General features: G+C 43.2%; 1 protein-coding gene across 4 annotated transcripts in view; it reads left to right on the top strand.

Annotated features, from left to right (window-relative positions):
- The window catches only part of RHOT1 (ras homolog family member T1), a 48,173-nt gene extending 31,922 nt beyond the window's left edge, over positions 1-16,251 (top strand). The window contains exons 19-20 of one of the 4 annotated variants that reach the window (XM_035103857.2): positions 11,476-11,619; positions 15,018-16,251. In XM_035103857.2, the coding sequence (XP_034959748.1) occupies positions 11,476-11,619; positions 15,018-15,135 (262 nt within the window). In that variant the 3' untranslated portion in view covers positions 15,136-16,251. Of the gene's footprint in view, positions 1-2,384; positions 2,508-6,607; positions 6,725-11,475; positions 11,620-15,017 lie in introns of those variants that run through there. The other 3 variants (XM_035103858.2, XM_035103859.2, XM_035103860.2) reach the window with 3 other exon arrangements.
- Positions 16,252-17,644: the final 1,393 nt, after the last annotated feature.

Here is a 17,644-nt window from a genome sequence, read left to right as displayed (position 1 = left end):
AGTTGGTCTTTAAGGTGCTACTGAAGGAATTTTTTAATTTTGTTTCGACTCAGACCAACACAGCTACCTACCTGTAACTATAAACATATTAGATATACAGTTGTACCTCGGAAGTTGAACAGAATCTGTTCTGGAAGTCCGTTTGACTTCCAAAATGTTCGGAAACCAAGGCGCGGCCAATCAGAAGCTGTGTCGGATGCTTGGGTTCCAAAGAACGTTCGCAAACCGGAACAGTCACTTCCGGGTTTGCGGCATTTGGGAGCCAAAATGTTCGACTCATAAGCCATTCGGGATCCAAGGTACGACTGTGATATAATGGGGAACCACTATAGAGAAGGCCCATTCTTCTCCGTACAGAGAAGAACTACAGAGAAAACTACTTCTAGAGTAAAAAATAAACAAGGCTCAGTTTTCTAGGCTGGGGTGTAGACATCGGTGCACATACTGGACAGAGCAAAAACTTGTCAAATAAGAAGTGCACGGTTTCAGCTTCGGACACTGGAGCAATTCCAGTTGCCGTTCGGAATTGGAGCTCCTGGCAAGCTGGAAGCAAAGCAACTTGAAAGTATTTTTTAACTCTCCTCTTTTTAAATAGGCACACTACTCCAAGTTACATGACACAAACCCTAATTACAATGCTTACAGTGGTACCTCGACCACCCTGGAAGTCTTTTCGCCGTGCGCGCCCCGCACGCGGTCAGCGCCTGTGCAAAGCGGTGTGCATGGTCAGCGCATGCGCAGAAGTGGCACTTCGGCAACCAAAGACTTCGACTTACGAAGACGGCCGTGGAATGGATCATCTTCGTAAGTCGAGGTACCACTGTATTTACAGTAGTAGTAAGCTCTATAGCAGAGCTTACTCTGCTATAGAGTAACATGTTGGTGACACACTTTGTAGACATGCATCATTTCACAACACAGTAATTCAGTTTTACTAGCAAACTGGAGGTTAAACAACCCCTTTCCAGCCCCAGGAGGAGCGTGGGGAGCATTTGCACAAGGCAGCCGACACACTAACGTGTCACGAGACACAGTTTGGAAAGCTCTGCTCCATAGAAAGGTAGATATTGATGTGAAAAAATGCAATATCCTCAGGAGGTTTCAAGCTGCACAGTTGCTAAAACAAGCCAGCCTACATTCATTGTTAATACTGTCATAGTTTTCTGCGGTACTTGCACCATATTTTCTCTAGCAGCACCATAGGAGTTCTCTTCCTTTTTGATTATCTGTCTTTTGGACCACACTTGTTGCTACTCAAATTTAATAGCTATCCTACATTTCATGTAGATGCTTGTGAGCCCAGAGATTGAATGCTTCTCAAAGTTGCTGTTTCTCACTAAGCATCTTGCTCTGTTGCCAAACAAGTTCAGTCTGCAGACTTTGTGAGTCTGGTAGGTCTAACCTTCTCTGCGTTGTTGGTTTAGACATCGCTTAAAATGACAGGTTCATTATAGTACAATAGTGGATATTCAGTGCAATCCAAGGCTTCACTGGAACAGAAACTTTTTATTTTATTTTATTTTCAGTTTTCAGTTTTTCTGTGAGGGACCATGTGTTTGCCCTGTAAATCTTTCAGTAAAGTTGGCAATAACCCTGTCCTCACATCTAGTAATCAAATGTAGAATACCTTCAAACATTCATTTTCCATTTCTCGGTCTTATAGTGAATGATTCATGGAGAATGAATCTAAATCTCCCCCCTAAAACCACTTTTAATGTTCCTGTGCACTTGAACATCATTGCTGAAGGGTTATGGCTGTCACTTGTTCAAATGGTTAATTTGATTGCTTTCACCAGGAAGTCCAGATTTTGGGTGGGGTGGAGAGACATCTTAAGCTCAGGCTCCTTTTTTTAAAAGTCTTCTTCAATGCATTTGGCCCAGCTGGAATAGTCAAATGTTTTGAGAAATATATGCAACAGTGTATTTGACTTTCTTAACCTTCCCTTTCTCTTTCCCCGATTCTTAAGCATGTTGTGTGTTGGTTGGGATGGAAGAGGTAAGGGTAGCTGTTGGCTTCATGAAGTTGTTCAGTTTCAGTAGCAAGAGAAAGGAACTGAATTCCGTTCTTTCTACGGATTGTGGAGGAGTTGCCTCTTGTTAAACAAGAGCATATTACATTCTGCTTCTCTTTCTAAGCTCTGTATAAAATGAAAGTTGACACCCCCCTACTCTCTCTCTCTTCCTCTTGTTGGGGATGCAGGCATGTGGGCACAATGCACTTTCCTAAAAATATTCTCCTCCTGGAAATCTGTACAACTTTAGCCTACCCTTGCCTCGCTTTCCCCCGGAATGTAACCAGTTTTATCCTCACCGCTCTTGGTTTTTGGCTCAGCCCTGGTTTCTGCCTGAGATCTCAACTCCTATCCTTCTGTGTGTTTTTGCAGCCATGCCCGATTACGCTGTATGTGCACCTGCAACAGGTGTACGTTTTGCATCTGTCAGAACCTCCTCAACTCAGACTTGCTGCAATCTGTAAAGAACAAACTCTTCACCGCAGTTCTTAACAGGTCTTTGATTTTTATTTACTAGGTACCAGGCGTGCTTTAAAAGTACTTTTATTGAAACAAATGGTTGAACTTTGTAACTGAGACACAGGCACTTTGCTCCATATCCATTGAGCAGGCAAAATGTACCCGAAATACAAGCTTTCTCTTTAGGTAGCGCTTATCCTAATTGGCATATTGAATCTCGGCCATTTAGCAAGTACAACAATGTGAGGAGCTTAATGCAGCTTGCTAGACAGCTTCGGGGGCGGGAGGGGGGGGACAACAAGAAGCCCTTGCTAGTCATTTCATACAAAATAGCTGTACTATTAGATATATATGCAGCTTTAATGTAGATTTTAAAATTTCTATGTGCAGGCAAGTTAAGACATGAGAAACCTGGTCAGCAGCTAAGTTTCCCACAAGGCAATTTGGACAAGGGAGTGGACCAGTGGTGCCCTCGACCATAAAAATGACTTGCCATTGTGTTCTGTTACCTCGGAAACCATTTTCACCACAATTTTGCCTCTTGTTCAGAAACCAGGTGGCTAATTAACATCTTTTAGAGGGCTAGATTTGACGGAGAGCTTCCAGTTGTTGGAACCTCCACACCCCCACACCCCCACTGTACAGTCTAAACGTGTGTATATTTTGGTTGATCGATACGAGTCAAAATCACTTCCAGAGTTTAGAGCACAAATGCTTGGTCCCTGCGAATGGATATGGTGCGATGAGATCTGTGGCATTAACAACAAATTCCTCCTTTAGAAAATAATCCCTACTTATATAAGTTTTACGAGTGCAGATGGGGCGAATCGTTCTCTGTTCAAGACATTCAGATATTTTTTCCAGAAAGTTACTAGCAACAAACTAACACTGGCTGAATACTTTTTTAGTACAGTAAGCCCGCAACTTGGATGCATTCAGCTTTATGCGAGTGGTGGTAGTAATAATAATAATAATAATAATAATAATAATAATAATAATGGGGCTGAAAGGTTCCAGAAAAAAGTACTTTGGCAATCCCACCCGCCATTAAACCCAATGGCTTTAGACTATACACAATTTTGGCTTTAGGGCACGATCCTTGGAACGTGAGTTGCAGGCCTACTGTATTATAAACAGTCCCGCAGCTTACCTACGCTGCTCCTTGTGTCTGCTAAATCCTTTTTTCTTTTTGCAAACATAGAACAGGATTTGCCAGTGTTCACTTGTGTCAAATCAGACCCAGCAGATGAATGGGAGTTAAAAATCAAAGTATATCTCCATGGTGTGGTACAGGCATACCTTGTTTTATTGCACTTGACAGATGCTGCTTCTTGCAAGGATGCAGGTGCAACTGCAGGCAGTCTGACAGCTTCCCAGCGAAGGAAGCCCCCCCCCCCCCGCTGCAGCTGCCCTTCTTCTGGCCCTGGGGTTAGTGTTGCTAGGGCTGGAGCTGGGTTCCCCCCCCCCTCCCCACCCCTGCAGCCAGGGGGGACCTGGCTTAATAGACGACAGCATAGTACAGTCATAACTCTTACATGTAGTGGGACCCCGGCCCCAAAAAATCGTGACTTGCTTTACTGTGACATTCGCTCTATTGCTGTGGTATGGAACCGAACCTGCAACATCTCCGAGGTATACCAGTGTACTCCCTTAGCTGGTTAGCCTTGTTTTAGTGGCCTGTGGTTGGAAAGTTTAGAATGCATTCTGTAGCTTGATTTGTGGAACGTCTGCTAGCAACACACACAGGGTGCATGAAGGCAGTTGTGCTTTACAACTAACATTTCACCACAGCTTTTCGTTAACTATCTATTAGGAAGATCTGTAAGGAACATGAAAGTATTCGTGTGTGTTGCAACTCCCTGGCCTCTGTTTAGATTAGAGCATGGTACTGTGCCAGCAACAGGTCTCAAATTTTACAATTCTCCTCATTCATCAAGATGGGCACTAAAAAGAAAATACAAATACAGCAAGGTTGGGGGGGGGGTTGTTCAGCCAGAGCTGGGTAGCAGAATCTGAACTTGGGAGCAAGACGATAAGGATCTTTCCCCTCAATCCCCAGATAACTTTCTGTCTTCATTTTTTGAGACCTGGGCCTGTCGGGCTCCTTTTTTTTGTACCCACGGCTCTTCCACAAAATAAGCATTGCTACACATAGACATAAGCAAGTCAGGGAGAAGGCTTTGCTAGATGATTTCATTCTGAACCTAATCTTTTAGATGTGTTGGGTGTGGGTGTGTTTGCATGGAAGAGCATTCAGTCGTGTGAGCTCCCACCCATAGACTGAAGTGGCACAGTGCAGACACCCAGGTTTTTCACCCCGGCCGCTGTTTATGAGAACCTTGGCTTGAGAAGCTGTTGGACTCCAGCTCCCATCAGCCCCAGACAGCATGACCGATGGTTATGGGTGATAGCCACACCGAAACTACGAGAATCTTGGGTACCTTGGCTGAGAGGCACCTGCACCTGAAAATTGGGGAGGCTACAGGCAATGTCATCTAACTTTGTAAAAATCTGGTTCCGAATAAGAACAAAGGACAGTCTTACCTTGGTTGTCGAATGCCCTGGAACTTGGACATTTTGGCTCCTGAACACCACAAACCCGGAAGAGATTGTTTTGGTTTGCGAATGTTCTTTTGGAACCCAATGGGGGCTTCTACGGCTCTAATTGGCTGCAGTGGCTTCCTACAGCCAATCAGAAGCCGCGATTTGGTTTTCGAACGTTTTGGAAGTCAAACAGACTTCCAGAACAGATTCCGTTTGACCTCCAAGGTACGACTGTATTCTAAACCTCCACTTCTTTGGCTCCTTCTTATTTGTTTGCAGTATCTGCTTTGCATATATGCACTCAGAACAAACAAAAAAGGGGGTCTGTCACCTCATGAGTGCATATGCAAAACTGCCTGCAGGTTTTCAGGATGTGAGCATAGCCTATCTGGGTTTTGCTGTTTCCCCCCACTGCCCCCATTTTACTAGGTGGCACACTTGTGGGAGGTTTACGTGTGAGTCCCATAGAAAGAACAGCGTGATATGTGAAATAATAAAAAAATCCTTCAGTAGCACCTTAAAGACCAACTAAGTTTATATTTTGGTATCATACCAAAATATAAACTTAGTTGGTCTTTAAGGTGCTACTGAAGGAATTTTTTTTATTTTGCTTCGACTCAGACCAACACGGCTACCTACCTGTAACTAGTGTGATATGTGGTTATGCAGTTTCAGAGAACAGCAATAGGTCTCTTCTCAGGAAACTTCAGAGTATTTGTGCCTCTCTGTACATCTCACTGATCTCAGTGGGACTCTTCAAGGTAAAGGAGGAGAGCATTGCAGCCTTGAATTAGAGCTGACACACTTTTAGACACACATTAGACACACTTCTAATATTTGTGATGGAACTGTTCCCAATTCCACTAATTGAAGTTTTATGAAAAGGAATTTCTGGACCATAAGCCTGGAAGTTTAATGATACTTTATTCTAGCTGGTAAGCAGAGAGCTGCAAGACTGACGTTGTAAGCCCCATGTCACCCTTGGGGGTGGAGTGGGCAGCGGTGTGGGGAGCAGAGGCAAAAAGCCTACAGTATGCTTCACAGGAACTCTTAACACGTGCTCTGGATCCACAGACCTTTTAAAAAGAAAGATGGAAAATCACTGCAATGCTGAAGTATATCCTGTAGTGCAGGGGTGTGGGGCCTTTATCAGCCGAAAGGCTGCACTCTTTTCCGGGGGGGCCCTTTTGAGGACTGTTGCCACTGGTGGCGGGGCCAGAGGCAAAAGTGGGAGGAGCAACAAATTATTATCTTTATATAGTCGGCTATTCTTCATTGTTTCTTCTGAACAAGCAAGAAACATCGACATATTCAAGGACAGATTCCAGGAAGGCAAAAATGCCCAAGGTGTAAAGCAGACTCTGTGGCCTGGGGAAAGTTTTTGGGGCAAAATAAAGGGTCTCTCTTATTTGGCTGTAGGTTCACCACCCCTGGCACAGTTGAATGCAGTAGTCTTGGTTTGAGCTTTCCAGGAATTCTGACTGTTGATTAGGAACATGACTGATTAAGAACAAATACTGTACACCACATGCCTTCGATAAAACAGTTGAGCCATGCTGGATTATTTTTGTTTCATTCATTTTCTCCTTTAGGTGTTCATTTTCATTTGTCTGGCTGGCATTTACTCTCCTCATGCTGCATTCTTGCGCCTCTCTTTGAATGCGACGTTTTTGAATGTGCCTTCTAATTCCGTGTGTGTGTGTGTGTGTGTGTGTGTGTGTGTGTGTGTGTTTCTTTCTAATCCATCAGCTTGGCTGTTTGCATTTGATTGTCTGCATGGCTTGTGTATATTGGAGGCTGATATTCTGTGTCTGCCTTGTTGCCTTGTTCCTCTGGTATGATTAGTGTTTTACTCTGGCCTGAATCCCTTCATGGGTAAAGTTGAAGCTCAACATGATGGTGGGAATTTCCATCTGAGAGGTCAACCCCCCCCCACACACACACATCTTGATTCTTTGAAGCTGATAGCCTATTGGAAATACTTTTTCGTAAAGAAAATATAGATTGGCCATTGTGTTAAAAAGAAGAAGAAGCAAAAACCCAAGTGTTTTTATTTTTGTGAGTTTCATAAATGGAAAAGGGGTGCGCATTTCCAGTTACATGGAATCAAGATCTCGGTATGTTGCATAGATAATGTGCTGAACCAAGAATGATTCCAACTAGTGTTGGAGAGCCAACTTATCTCTCACTTTAAATTATATCCTCACTGTACTACCCTGAAGATTTTTTAAACGGTCACCATTCTTTGGCTTGTTTCCCTCTCTAATGTTGTGGGAAATGATTATGCTTCCCAATTTCTTTGCCCCCTTCCAAAGGTGTGGCATTGGGACTACAAAGATCAGGAAAAACCCAAAATGGTGCCCATCACATATTGTCGGACTCCAACTCCCAACTGGTCCGGGATCATAGGAATTGTAGTCCAGCAACCATAGTGGCTAGCCTTCCCACATGGCATTTTAATTTACAAGTGCCTGTCATTGTGGCAGGGCCCTCATTTCTTCTCTCCAAGCTCCCATACCTCTCCACCCACAAGGTTGCCTTCATTTGAGGGTTGTCTTTGATGTGCTTGATTCACCCTCCCTCCACCTTCATGAATGGGCATTTGGTAATTGCAAGTGTGACGCTTGATTGGACAAGAGGTTGGATTATCAATTCAGCATGTATGAAGCAATGTGTAGCTGGGGGCTTATGAAGCCTACCCACATTTTATAAGCCTTACTGTATGTCCTCTGAGTTCTTAAGAGTAGATTTAAGTCTGTGCAATCCTGATCCTGATTATTCATTTGGTTTGTCTTTGGAAGAAAGCTTGTCAATATTGTGCTTACTCTTTACTCAGGCAGGCCTATTACAACTCAGTAGTAGACATACAACTGTAGGCAGGTAAAATAAATAATTAAAGGTAAAGGGACCCCTGACCACTAGGTCCAGTCGCGGACAACTCTGGAGTTGCGGCGCTCATCTCGCTTTACTGGCCAAGGGAGCTGGCGTACAGCTTCCAGGTCAATGACTAAGCCGCTTCTGGTGAACCAGAGCAGCGCACGGAAACGCCGTTTACCTTCCCGCTGGAGCGGTACCTATTTATCTACTTGCACTATCGGCAACCCCTAGGCTCTGTGGTTTAACCCACAGTGCCACCCGTGTCCTAAAATAAATAATTAGTCCAAATCAAATACCTATTGCATTTTTCCTTTTTCTCAGGAGGATCTCCCCCGTCTTGTCGCCAAAAAACTCTCAAATTTCTTTTAAAACTCTCTGGAATTCAGAGAATTATGGGAAAGTGTGGTTGAGGAGAATAAAAGATCCAATTTCCCCCTCTGCCTGACAGAGTTTCAAAAGTGCAAAACAGGTTAGGGTAGGCTTCTGAAAAGGAATCTAGGAAAAGAAAATAGTGGATGTGTATCTCTGCATTGTGACATGAGTGTGTGGCAAAAAGTCAGATAACTTAGCTGTATGCAGTCACTTCCAAGGAAAGAAATGGTTGTAGAATTCTGCCTAGTGTGAACTGCTGCTTAATTTACTGTTATGTGTATGACTTATTTGGGCGTTTAAAGGCAGGTTAGTGAAGTGATAAAGCTTTCCTCATATATAGAGTGCAGGAAGTCCGGAGTCTCGTCATAAATCTTCCCAGGTTTCTAGTTAAGGCTGCTAAAACTTTGAGGGAGCAAGGATTGAACAATGCATAGACAGTCATCTTGGCTTCTGCGTGTTCCTGGCTTGTTGAATAACATCACGTTCCCAGGCAAAACTAATGGTTCTGCTCAGTTAATGCTGCTAGTGTATTGACTCATCTTATGCCTGCTAGTTAGCCCAGTTATTGTGTTGAATTGACAGTGTACACTCTGCTTACAAAATAGAATATCTGTTGCTTTTGTTTTGGAAAGCACACGCTGCATTTATTAATATAAAATGCTTGTTTTGTTGATTAATAAAAATGGTTTTATTGAAACATGAAACATTAGTTAACTCTTGTGCATGTGCTCTTAAAAAAGGAATTTAAAAGCCTAATTCTCTATTAATACTTTACCTGTATGATCTAAAGAGATTTCATAGGGTATTAAAGTTGCACAGTAAATGGCTTTGTAAAACTTTCCTGCTTATCTTAAACAAGTTGAAGCCACTGTTCCATAATCACATAGGGTACTAATACATAATCCAGCTATTGCTTTACATCCCCTCCCTTTGAAATCTTTAGAAATGAAGGAAAATAATCTGTGCTTTAATCCTGGAGGCACTGTGTGCGAGTTACTCCCATGTTTTGAAAAATTGGTTGATTACCTGCCCTGGATGCGGCTGCACTTCCTTTGTAGGAGCAGGTAAGCAGCCTTGGGGTGCTTCTGGACCCTGTTTTGTCACTGGAGGCTCAGGGAGCCTCAGTAGCTAGAAGCATCTTTTACCAGGTGTGCCTGGTACAACACATACAGTCGTACCTTGGATCCCAAACGCCCTGGAACTTGGACCTTTTGGCTCCTGAATGCTGCAAATCCAGAAGTGATCGTTCCGGTTTGCAAACGTTCTTTTGGAACCCGAACATCCAACGGGGCTTCCGCGGCTTCCAATTGGCTGCAGGAGCTTCCTGCAGCCAATCAAAAGCTACAATTTGGTTTACAAACATTTTGAAAGTCGAGCGGACTTCCGGAATGGATGTCATTCGACTTCCAAGGTACAACTGCACAACTGTTCTGGACCAAGAGAGCTTGACCCCAGCGGTTAGAGCATCAGTGACTTAAGAATTGAATTACTGCAATGCACTCTATGTGGTGCTTCCCTTGTGCTTGATCCAGTTAGTACAGCAGCTGACGGGAGTGAGACCCTGCCAGCATATAACGCCTCTGCTTAGAGATCCGCAGTGGTTGCCGATTTGTTACTAGGCAAAGTTCAAAGTGTTACTATGGGTATATGAAGCCCTTGACACCTTGTGTACTTGCAGGATTGCCTTACTCGACTGCTTTGATATGTTTTCAATTACTTGTTCTTTAACTCTTATTGATCATTTTAATATGGTTACTCTCAAGCAGTATATAAATTTTGTGAAATAAATAAGATAAATGGAATATATCTCCTTGTGCTGGCAAAGGCTGTATGCTTGTTCTCAGAGCATCTCTGCTAGCACGGGAATTTTTTGGGTGAAATTGTTAGGATTCAGTTCTTAGAGGCTAAAACTAAGCTTGAGACTGGCTGTTCCAGCAGTTAAGTAGTGCACAGCACAGATATATTCTGTTCTTAGGGAAATATGTGTGAAGTGGCCCTAACTTAAGTTTTTAGAAAATGCATTTAGGCGAAATTTATATCTTTGGGTAAACAGATGCTGTTTTCCTACATCACTATCCCCAGTTCTCAAATATGTTTCAAAACAAAGAGCTTTGCTTATGGATAGCATTTAGTTGACCAGGAGTGGCTATTGCTTTCTTTTTCTTTATGAATATTTAGTATGAATAGAGTATGTATGCCTTGAGTATGTTTGCCTTGCCTAGCGAATGGGGATCTTAAGGTAGCTTCCTGTATATTTAAACCTCAGTAGAATAGACAGTGGCACACTCACACAATAGACAGTGGCACACTTAGAATGAAACCAAGTTTTGTGAGGAAAACAGGCAGTTCCCAGGCTCATGTACACCTCTTAATGCTAATGAGGGAACAAGGTTAACAGCTGATTCTCCTCTGTGCCTGCTCCAAGTGCTATTTTTGCTTTGTCACTAGGCTAGGAGCATTTGTAGGGGGGGAATTAGTTGGCAAAGGAAACACCAAGCACCTCCATCCAAATACCCTCCTCTCATTTTCATTTAGCGGCAGGCACATTTAGGAAACCTGTTTTGTGGCGTAAAGTTCTGCCCTTATGATGGCACCGCTTGACCTTGTACGGTAATTCTATGCTTTATTCAAAAAAGCAGTGTTTCCATGCATACTGTAAAACTAAACAAAGCAAGCCTACAGAAACACAACACAAATTCAGGAATAATGATTGAGTGTGGATCCTTTCAATATTGGGCCATGCATTTAAAAACCTTAAATCTCTACACAAGCGGAAGGAAAACAAATTAAATACGGAACATTCAAGCTTGGAAGCAAAAAAACAATCCATGCGATCTAACTTCAAATTGTCCCAACAGCCCTTCTGTACAATTAAGGCACATTTCAGAGATAACAAACAAAAGGTTTTTCCATGAGTTAAATATCTCTGAGGAATATCACCTGTTCTTTGGCAAGAATGTAGGATGAATTTCTGTGTCACCTGGCAATTCTTTTTCTCGGAATGTCTGTAAAAATAAAATAAAAAATACTTTCCTTTCCTTCCACTTTGATAATTAATTTTTACGTGCCACTTTAATAACCTGCACACAAAGCAAAGGCTCCCCTTATTAAAAAACAGACTGATAGCTGACTTGTAAGCTGTGTTGGTGCATAACTTGACTGTTTCTCGCCATGCTATGAACTGCCCACTGTGTGCATGTGTGTAAAAAAGGTTAAGAGCCGCTGTAGCTGAATTGGGTGCCATGCTGTTATCAGATGAGGAGAGCAGTATTGTTCACCAGGTGCACGCCGTCCGCTCTGTAGAGGATTCCATCTTCATGGAGTCATCCCTTGATCCTCAGTTACTTGAAGACAGGTAACGCAGTCTTAACTTAATCTTTCCCTAGAGGGGAAACTGAGACAGTGCCTTGCTCTAAAATACTTAGAATTAACCCCATGCTAGAAACAATTGCCATTAATCCGTTTGAAGTTCACCCCCCCCCCAAAAAAAAGATTTTGAGTTTGTCTGTAGGTGGTTTTGTACCTGGCTTCACTGATCGCCCGCAATAAATAGGCAAAGCACTTAATTTGCATGGGATTTTGGGGTGCGCTTGGAGTGCTGCCTAGATCCCCGGAGAATAACTCAATCTGGTTTGGCCTCATTGTGTAACAGTGTGTAGCAGTTGTATAATCCCTGCTTTTATTGAAGGAGCCCTAGTCATTTTTGAACTTGCACTTTGAAACCTGCTCTGTCTGTTAGGGTGTACGTGCACTTGGATGTCTGCCTCGTGTACTTTAGAAGTTTCCCCATTATTTCTAATTTAGATTTTAAAACGCCTAGGCCAGAAAATTCTTTCTAGGCTTTTGTTCTATAGGGCAGTCCTAAATCAATTCCGTAACACTCAATTTGAGAATCGGTGTGCCTTGAACTAAGGTCACTGCAGTGACCTTTGTGCTTGAGAACGTGTCTGTCGCATTGTGGTAAGCCACCTTATTTTAGCCGGGCGAGCTGAGCATGCTCACGAAATGGCGCATGTTGGGAGCTTCCAGGTCACTGGTTGTGTGTTTTCCTTTGGTCTTGTCAAGCTCATTGTGACTTCCTTTCATCTACCATACCCATGCTCTTCTGTTGCATTTTGTTTTCCTCGTTTGATATCAAGGCCTGGCTCACTAACCTCTTAGCTCACATTACCGTTTTTACAGCATTATGATGTCAAAATGTGGCAGCATCAAGAGGTACAACTGAGTCCCCCAGTTGTGCCATTACTACACATGGGCCAAAAATGAAAATGATTTGGGAGGAGGAGGGAGGGCGATAATTTTGATAGTTGTCTATTGTACTACGAAAATGCTGTTAACAATTTTTTTTGAAAGACGACTTTGATTGAAGTTTTAAGGAAACATGCAAGAACATAAAAATGCAAACCAGGAAGCAAATGGGAATATTGCAGTTATAAGATAGGACAAAGAAAATAAAAACAATTGCTCTTAATAGCCACATGAAAGCCACCCAAGAGCACTTTTCCAGCACCCCTCTCTAGGTGTTTTGCGAAGTTGATGGTTAATGTAGCCTGGGAATCACCAGCATGAGTTTGTGCATATGTTATCTAAACCAGTCCTTGGTATCCGTAGAGACAGCTCCAAAGGGGAAGGGGTGGGCGCTAGGGAGAAGAGGGTAGACCTAGGAGGTTAAAATACCTATGGCCGGCCCTGATTGTGTGTTGTTTTGATATGATAAATACATTTGCAGGCATTTTGCTGCTCTAGCTTTTGGAAAGTATTGCACTTGTCAGTTCAAAACGGCCCATTTTGTTTCATGAGAAAATAGCAGCTTAAATTGTCAAAAGGTCCCCAAAAATGGGAGTTCAAGCATTTGAAATGATAGCAAGACAATTTTAATGCATCAACTGCAACTCTGATCCACTTGAGGCCAGTGCACCAAGAGATAATTATTGGTTATATCTTAGTGTGTAATTCTGCACCAAAGTTCTATAGCCAAAGTATTTCCGCAAGTCTGGTTTTCCCAGACTTCATCCCATTTTGAGAATTTTCTTGTAGCTCCAATTCAGTGGAGGCTTTCGCCACTGCCAGTTCCCCTCTTGAAGCCCCCAGCCACTAGCACTGTTCCAGAGGGTCTCTCAACCCTGCGGAACAGATTTCTAATGCTTAATGGGGGCAATCTGCAAAAACACTTCCAGCTCCACCCCTTTCAGCCAGTAATAGCTTCTTCTGGATTAGAGTCTATGCCATATATTGGCCTCTCAAATGAATGCATGAATCTTACGTTTGATTATTTATTACTTCTTTCTTCTGTTTATAGACTGCTTTTGGATCGCAGGGCTGTTCACATTAACAGAACAGCAAACAGTACAATAAAATCACTGAAACCAACATATGCATTGAAACCTAGAAGTTCAAAAACACATTGAAAGTGTCCATCAGCAGATCTGTATTAATGATCCAGCACAAAACGTCGAGCCTGGAGATATGAAATATATCTAAAGTTTTCTGTGAAAACTCAGCAGTGAGGGTGACTGGCACTCCTCCAAGGGAAGGGAGTTCCACAGATGGAGCGCCACCACAGGCAAGACCCTATCCCATGTCACGGTGCAACAAGCAGTGCTCGTTGGCAGGACTGGAAAAACAGCCTCCCCTGTAGATCTTAAGGCCTGGGCCAACAGATACAGGGGCAGGTCCTTCCTGTATTTGGGCACTAAGGTGTTCAGGGCTTTATAAGTTGATACCAACACACTGAAGTGAGCCTAATTATGAGACTAGGTGTAATATGATTCCACCTGGAACTCTAGCTGAAGCTTCCAGACTGTTTTCAATGGAAGTCCTACACAAATCCAGGCATGAGGCTACCAAAGCGTGGGTCACTGTGGCAAGACGGTCCTGCTCCTGGAATAGCTGGATGCGGGTGGCGCTGTGGTCTAAACCACTGAGTCTCATGGGCTTGCCAATCAGAAGGCTGGCAGTTCGAATCCCCACGACGGGGTGAGCTGCCGTTGCTCTGTCCCAGCTCCTGCCAACCTAGCAGTTCAAAAGCACGCCAGTGCAAGCAGATAAATAGGTACCACCCTGGTGGGAAGGTAAACGCCGTTTCCATGCACTCTTGCTTCCGTCACGGTGTCCCGTTGCTCCAGAAGCGGTTTAGTCATGCTGGCCACATGACCCAAAAAGCTGTCTGTGGACAAACGCCGGCTCCCTCGGCCTGAGACCAAGATGAGCGCTGCAACCCCATAGTCTCCTTTGACTGGGCTTAACTATCCAGGGGTCCTTTACCTTTACCTGTTCCTGGAAAAGCTGGAGCAGGAAATATTGCCACTGAGGCCAGCTGATCTTCCAGTGACACTATTGGATCTAGAAGTACCTCCAAGCCACACACCTGCTCCTGATTTTGTCCAGGCTGGTCATCTCCGCATTTCCTGGACACTAGAACTACTCATAAGTTCTTCTGCCTTATCAGTATTCAGTCTCCGTTTATTCACCCCCGTTGAGCCCTTTACTGCCTCCACGCCATAAGTTTGATTCATCAAGCGATAATTTGAATTACATCAAATCAGGTTTTCCTGTAACCGAGCAGTGCTTTGAAAAGTTGTAACAAAAGCATCAACTCCTAAGATTTTACAAGAAATAATTGAGTTTGTGTAACTGGATTGAAACTGACTTGTGTAATAGATTTCCAAAAGCAGGCTTATCTGTGTGTCTTCTTTCTGGTGTTGCCATTGCAAAATCAGTTATATATATATTTTTATGCTCTTCGTATTGCAGGCATGTGACGCAAGCAGACCTCAAGAGCTCCACCTTTTGGCTTCGAGCGAGTTTTGGTGCTACAGTCTTTGCCGTTTTGGGCTTTGCCATGTACAGAGCATTACTAAAGCAGCGGTGATCTGGAAGAAAAGCACGTTTCTCGCAGGGGAGGGGCCTACCAAAAGGGAAAGAAAAAGAAACTTTTATGTACATTCTAAATCCGCTAGAAATATTTATATATGCGAGTTACTTTATTACTTGTAATTCATGAATAAGATTATTTTAAATGATAGCTCTAAACTTGCAGTATTGCAATGGTTGTGGAAGATGTTTTTTGCATTACAGTGGCTAACTGAAAATGGCTACATTTTGTTAAGGCCCAAAGGGAATTATTGTAAATATAACTTGTACATATTAAGGCGGCGAGGCGTAATGTCCCCCAAAGTTATTATAATTGGCATTAATTGATGTTTCAAATGGAGTGAGCGAGAGTGTAATTAGAATTTGTTTTAAGCAATGTAGGTTCAAGTCCAGGATCACCATTTATTTATTTATTTCACAGGTGTATGACGTTCTCTCTTTGGGCTCACAGTGCTTGTGGGGAGGGCTGATTTCCCTCCTCGTTCAGTAACTGAACTGCTCCTTTACCCCACAGATCTTATTTCACAAGTGTTTCATTCCCACTGCAGCTTTAATTGGACTTGGATTGATTATTTTTTACATCCTAGGTTAAGCAGCAAAATGTGCCGCAGGTCAAGGATCCCGGCTTGGGGGGGGGGGCGCAGAGAAGGAGAGCTGGGCATTCCCTCCGATAGAAGAGCAGCCAGCATCATCCGTGTATTTGTCAGAATCTTGACTCCTGTGTGCCATTCCGCAACTCTCTTGTTTCCCACTCCATTGTGTTTTGCAGACTTTTCAAGGGGGGGGAGGCGCGCAATCAATTTGTATATTACAACTGTTTATAATTCACCAAAAGTGTTTTGTTTCATCCTCACTTCCGCAAGCCATTCTCCCAAAAGCCGGGTGTATGGGGTAGAGCCTAAATATTACACAGTGCTTTACTCTCTACTTGGTAGATTAGTTGCATGGTTTGCACTGCATCCTATACTTCGCTGGAATTACCTGTAGGTGGCATTTTTGAACAAAAAAGAAGGTCAGGAAACCCGATAAGCGGAAATTCCTCACTGTCCAACCTATTTTTCTCCCCATCACTGGCCTTTTCAAGTATTTCAATAAATAACTCTACTGTGCTGTGTTTTGAACGCTCATTCTTGTACTTTTCTAAGCGGTATTAATTCAGTGTGCATAGCAATGATTACGGTTCCCCCGGCACTATAGCACAACCCAAAGGCTTAAAATGAATATTTAAACCTTTCTAAGAAATGCTGGACTCTCGCTTAGTTCAAATCTCTGCTCAGTCATGACTCTCTCTGGGTGATGTTGGGTAAATCGCCTCCTAGGGCTGTTAACATAAAAATGGGGAAAATTCAAGAGGGCCCAGGAGGAAGAGCAGAACTGCTTGTAGGCCTGGGGCAGTTACTGGCAGTAGAGCTCAGTGGGTAGGTATCAGTCCCTGGCATTGCCAGGTAGGGCTCCACCTGGAAAGCTACTGCCAGACAGTACTGAGCTAGGCAGACCGATGATCTGACTCTGTAAAAGGCAACTTTTCTGTGTTCCTGTTCCCCATGAACAATAGAGGAGTTTTGGCCATGCTGTGAAAATTGAGAAGAATGCAGTTCTAGCAGTGCAGTGACTGGCCTGGGCTTTCAGGCATTTGAAACACCCCAAATGCTTGCTAGGCACACATGACCCTTGTGAAGAACTCTCGGCCTTTTATCTGTGTCCCCCCCCCCAAAAAAATATCATGTTCTAGTTCCATTTCAAAAGATGTAAATGGACAACCTGCAGCTAATGTTTCAGGCAGCTGGCTCCTTGAAAAGTTGGGCATCCCTGCCATTACCTTAGTTCAGAGTGTTGGAAAAGGTGGCTTTGGGGACCCTTTTCATCTTACATTTTGTTCACAGTGAACTGCATGCTTTCAGAAAGCCAATTAAATACTACTTTGCTCCTATAGCTTAGGTTGGATTTCATCTTCCCACATATCAGCTGTTAGGAATGCCATGAGATTTTGAGGTTGATACTCGGAAAACATTGTTTAAGACTTAGCTCGGATTTCTAAACCATTACCATAATTACCAGAAGGCTGCTGCTCTTTGGAGAACTTGGGTTTGTAAAACGTGGGTACAAATGGGTACAAATGGATCTGTAGGATTTCCACAGAATTGCTGAAGCTAGCTTAGAGGAAACTCTGGTTGCCAAGAAGGAAGAAAAAGCACTAGACATCAGCAATGAGGATTCTAGCTGTACATCCTAATTGCAGATTGCCTGGCATTGGACAACTTGAACATGAGGGGTTATATATATATTTGCCCTACTGTAATACAGTGTTTGTATGACTAGTGGCTGCTTTCATGGGGATGGAATCATACTTTTGCATAAAGGAATGAGAAGCAGCTGAGTTCTGCAGATATGCAAATGCTTTTGCAAGGAGCCAAGTGAATTCTGCTTGTGGAAGGCAGAATGATTAGTAGGTTCATGCCATGAGGTGTGGGGGGAAATGGCGCAAGAGGAATCAATACGATTCTGTT

The sequence above is a fragment of the Zootoca vivipara genome, chromosome 2, assembly GCF_963506605.1.
Source record: "Zootoca vivipara chromosome 2, rZooViv1.1, whole genome shotgun sequence".
NCBI classification, from domain to species: domain Eukaryota; kingdom Metazoa; phylum Chordata; class Lepidosauria; order Squamata; family Lacertidae; genus Zootoca; species Zootoca vivipara.
This window is presented reverse-complemented; position numbering and strand designations above follow the sequence as displayed.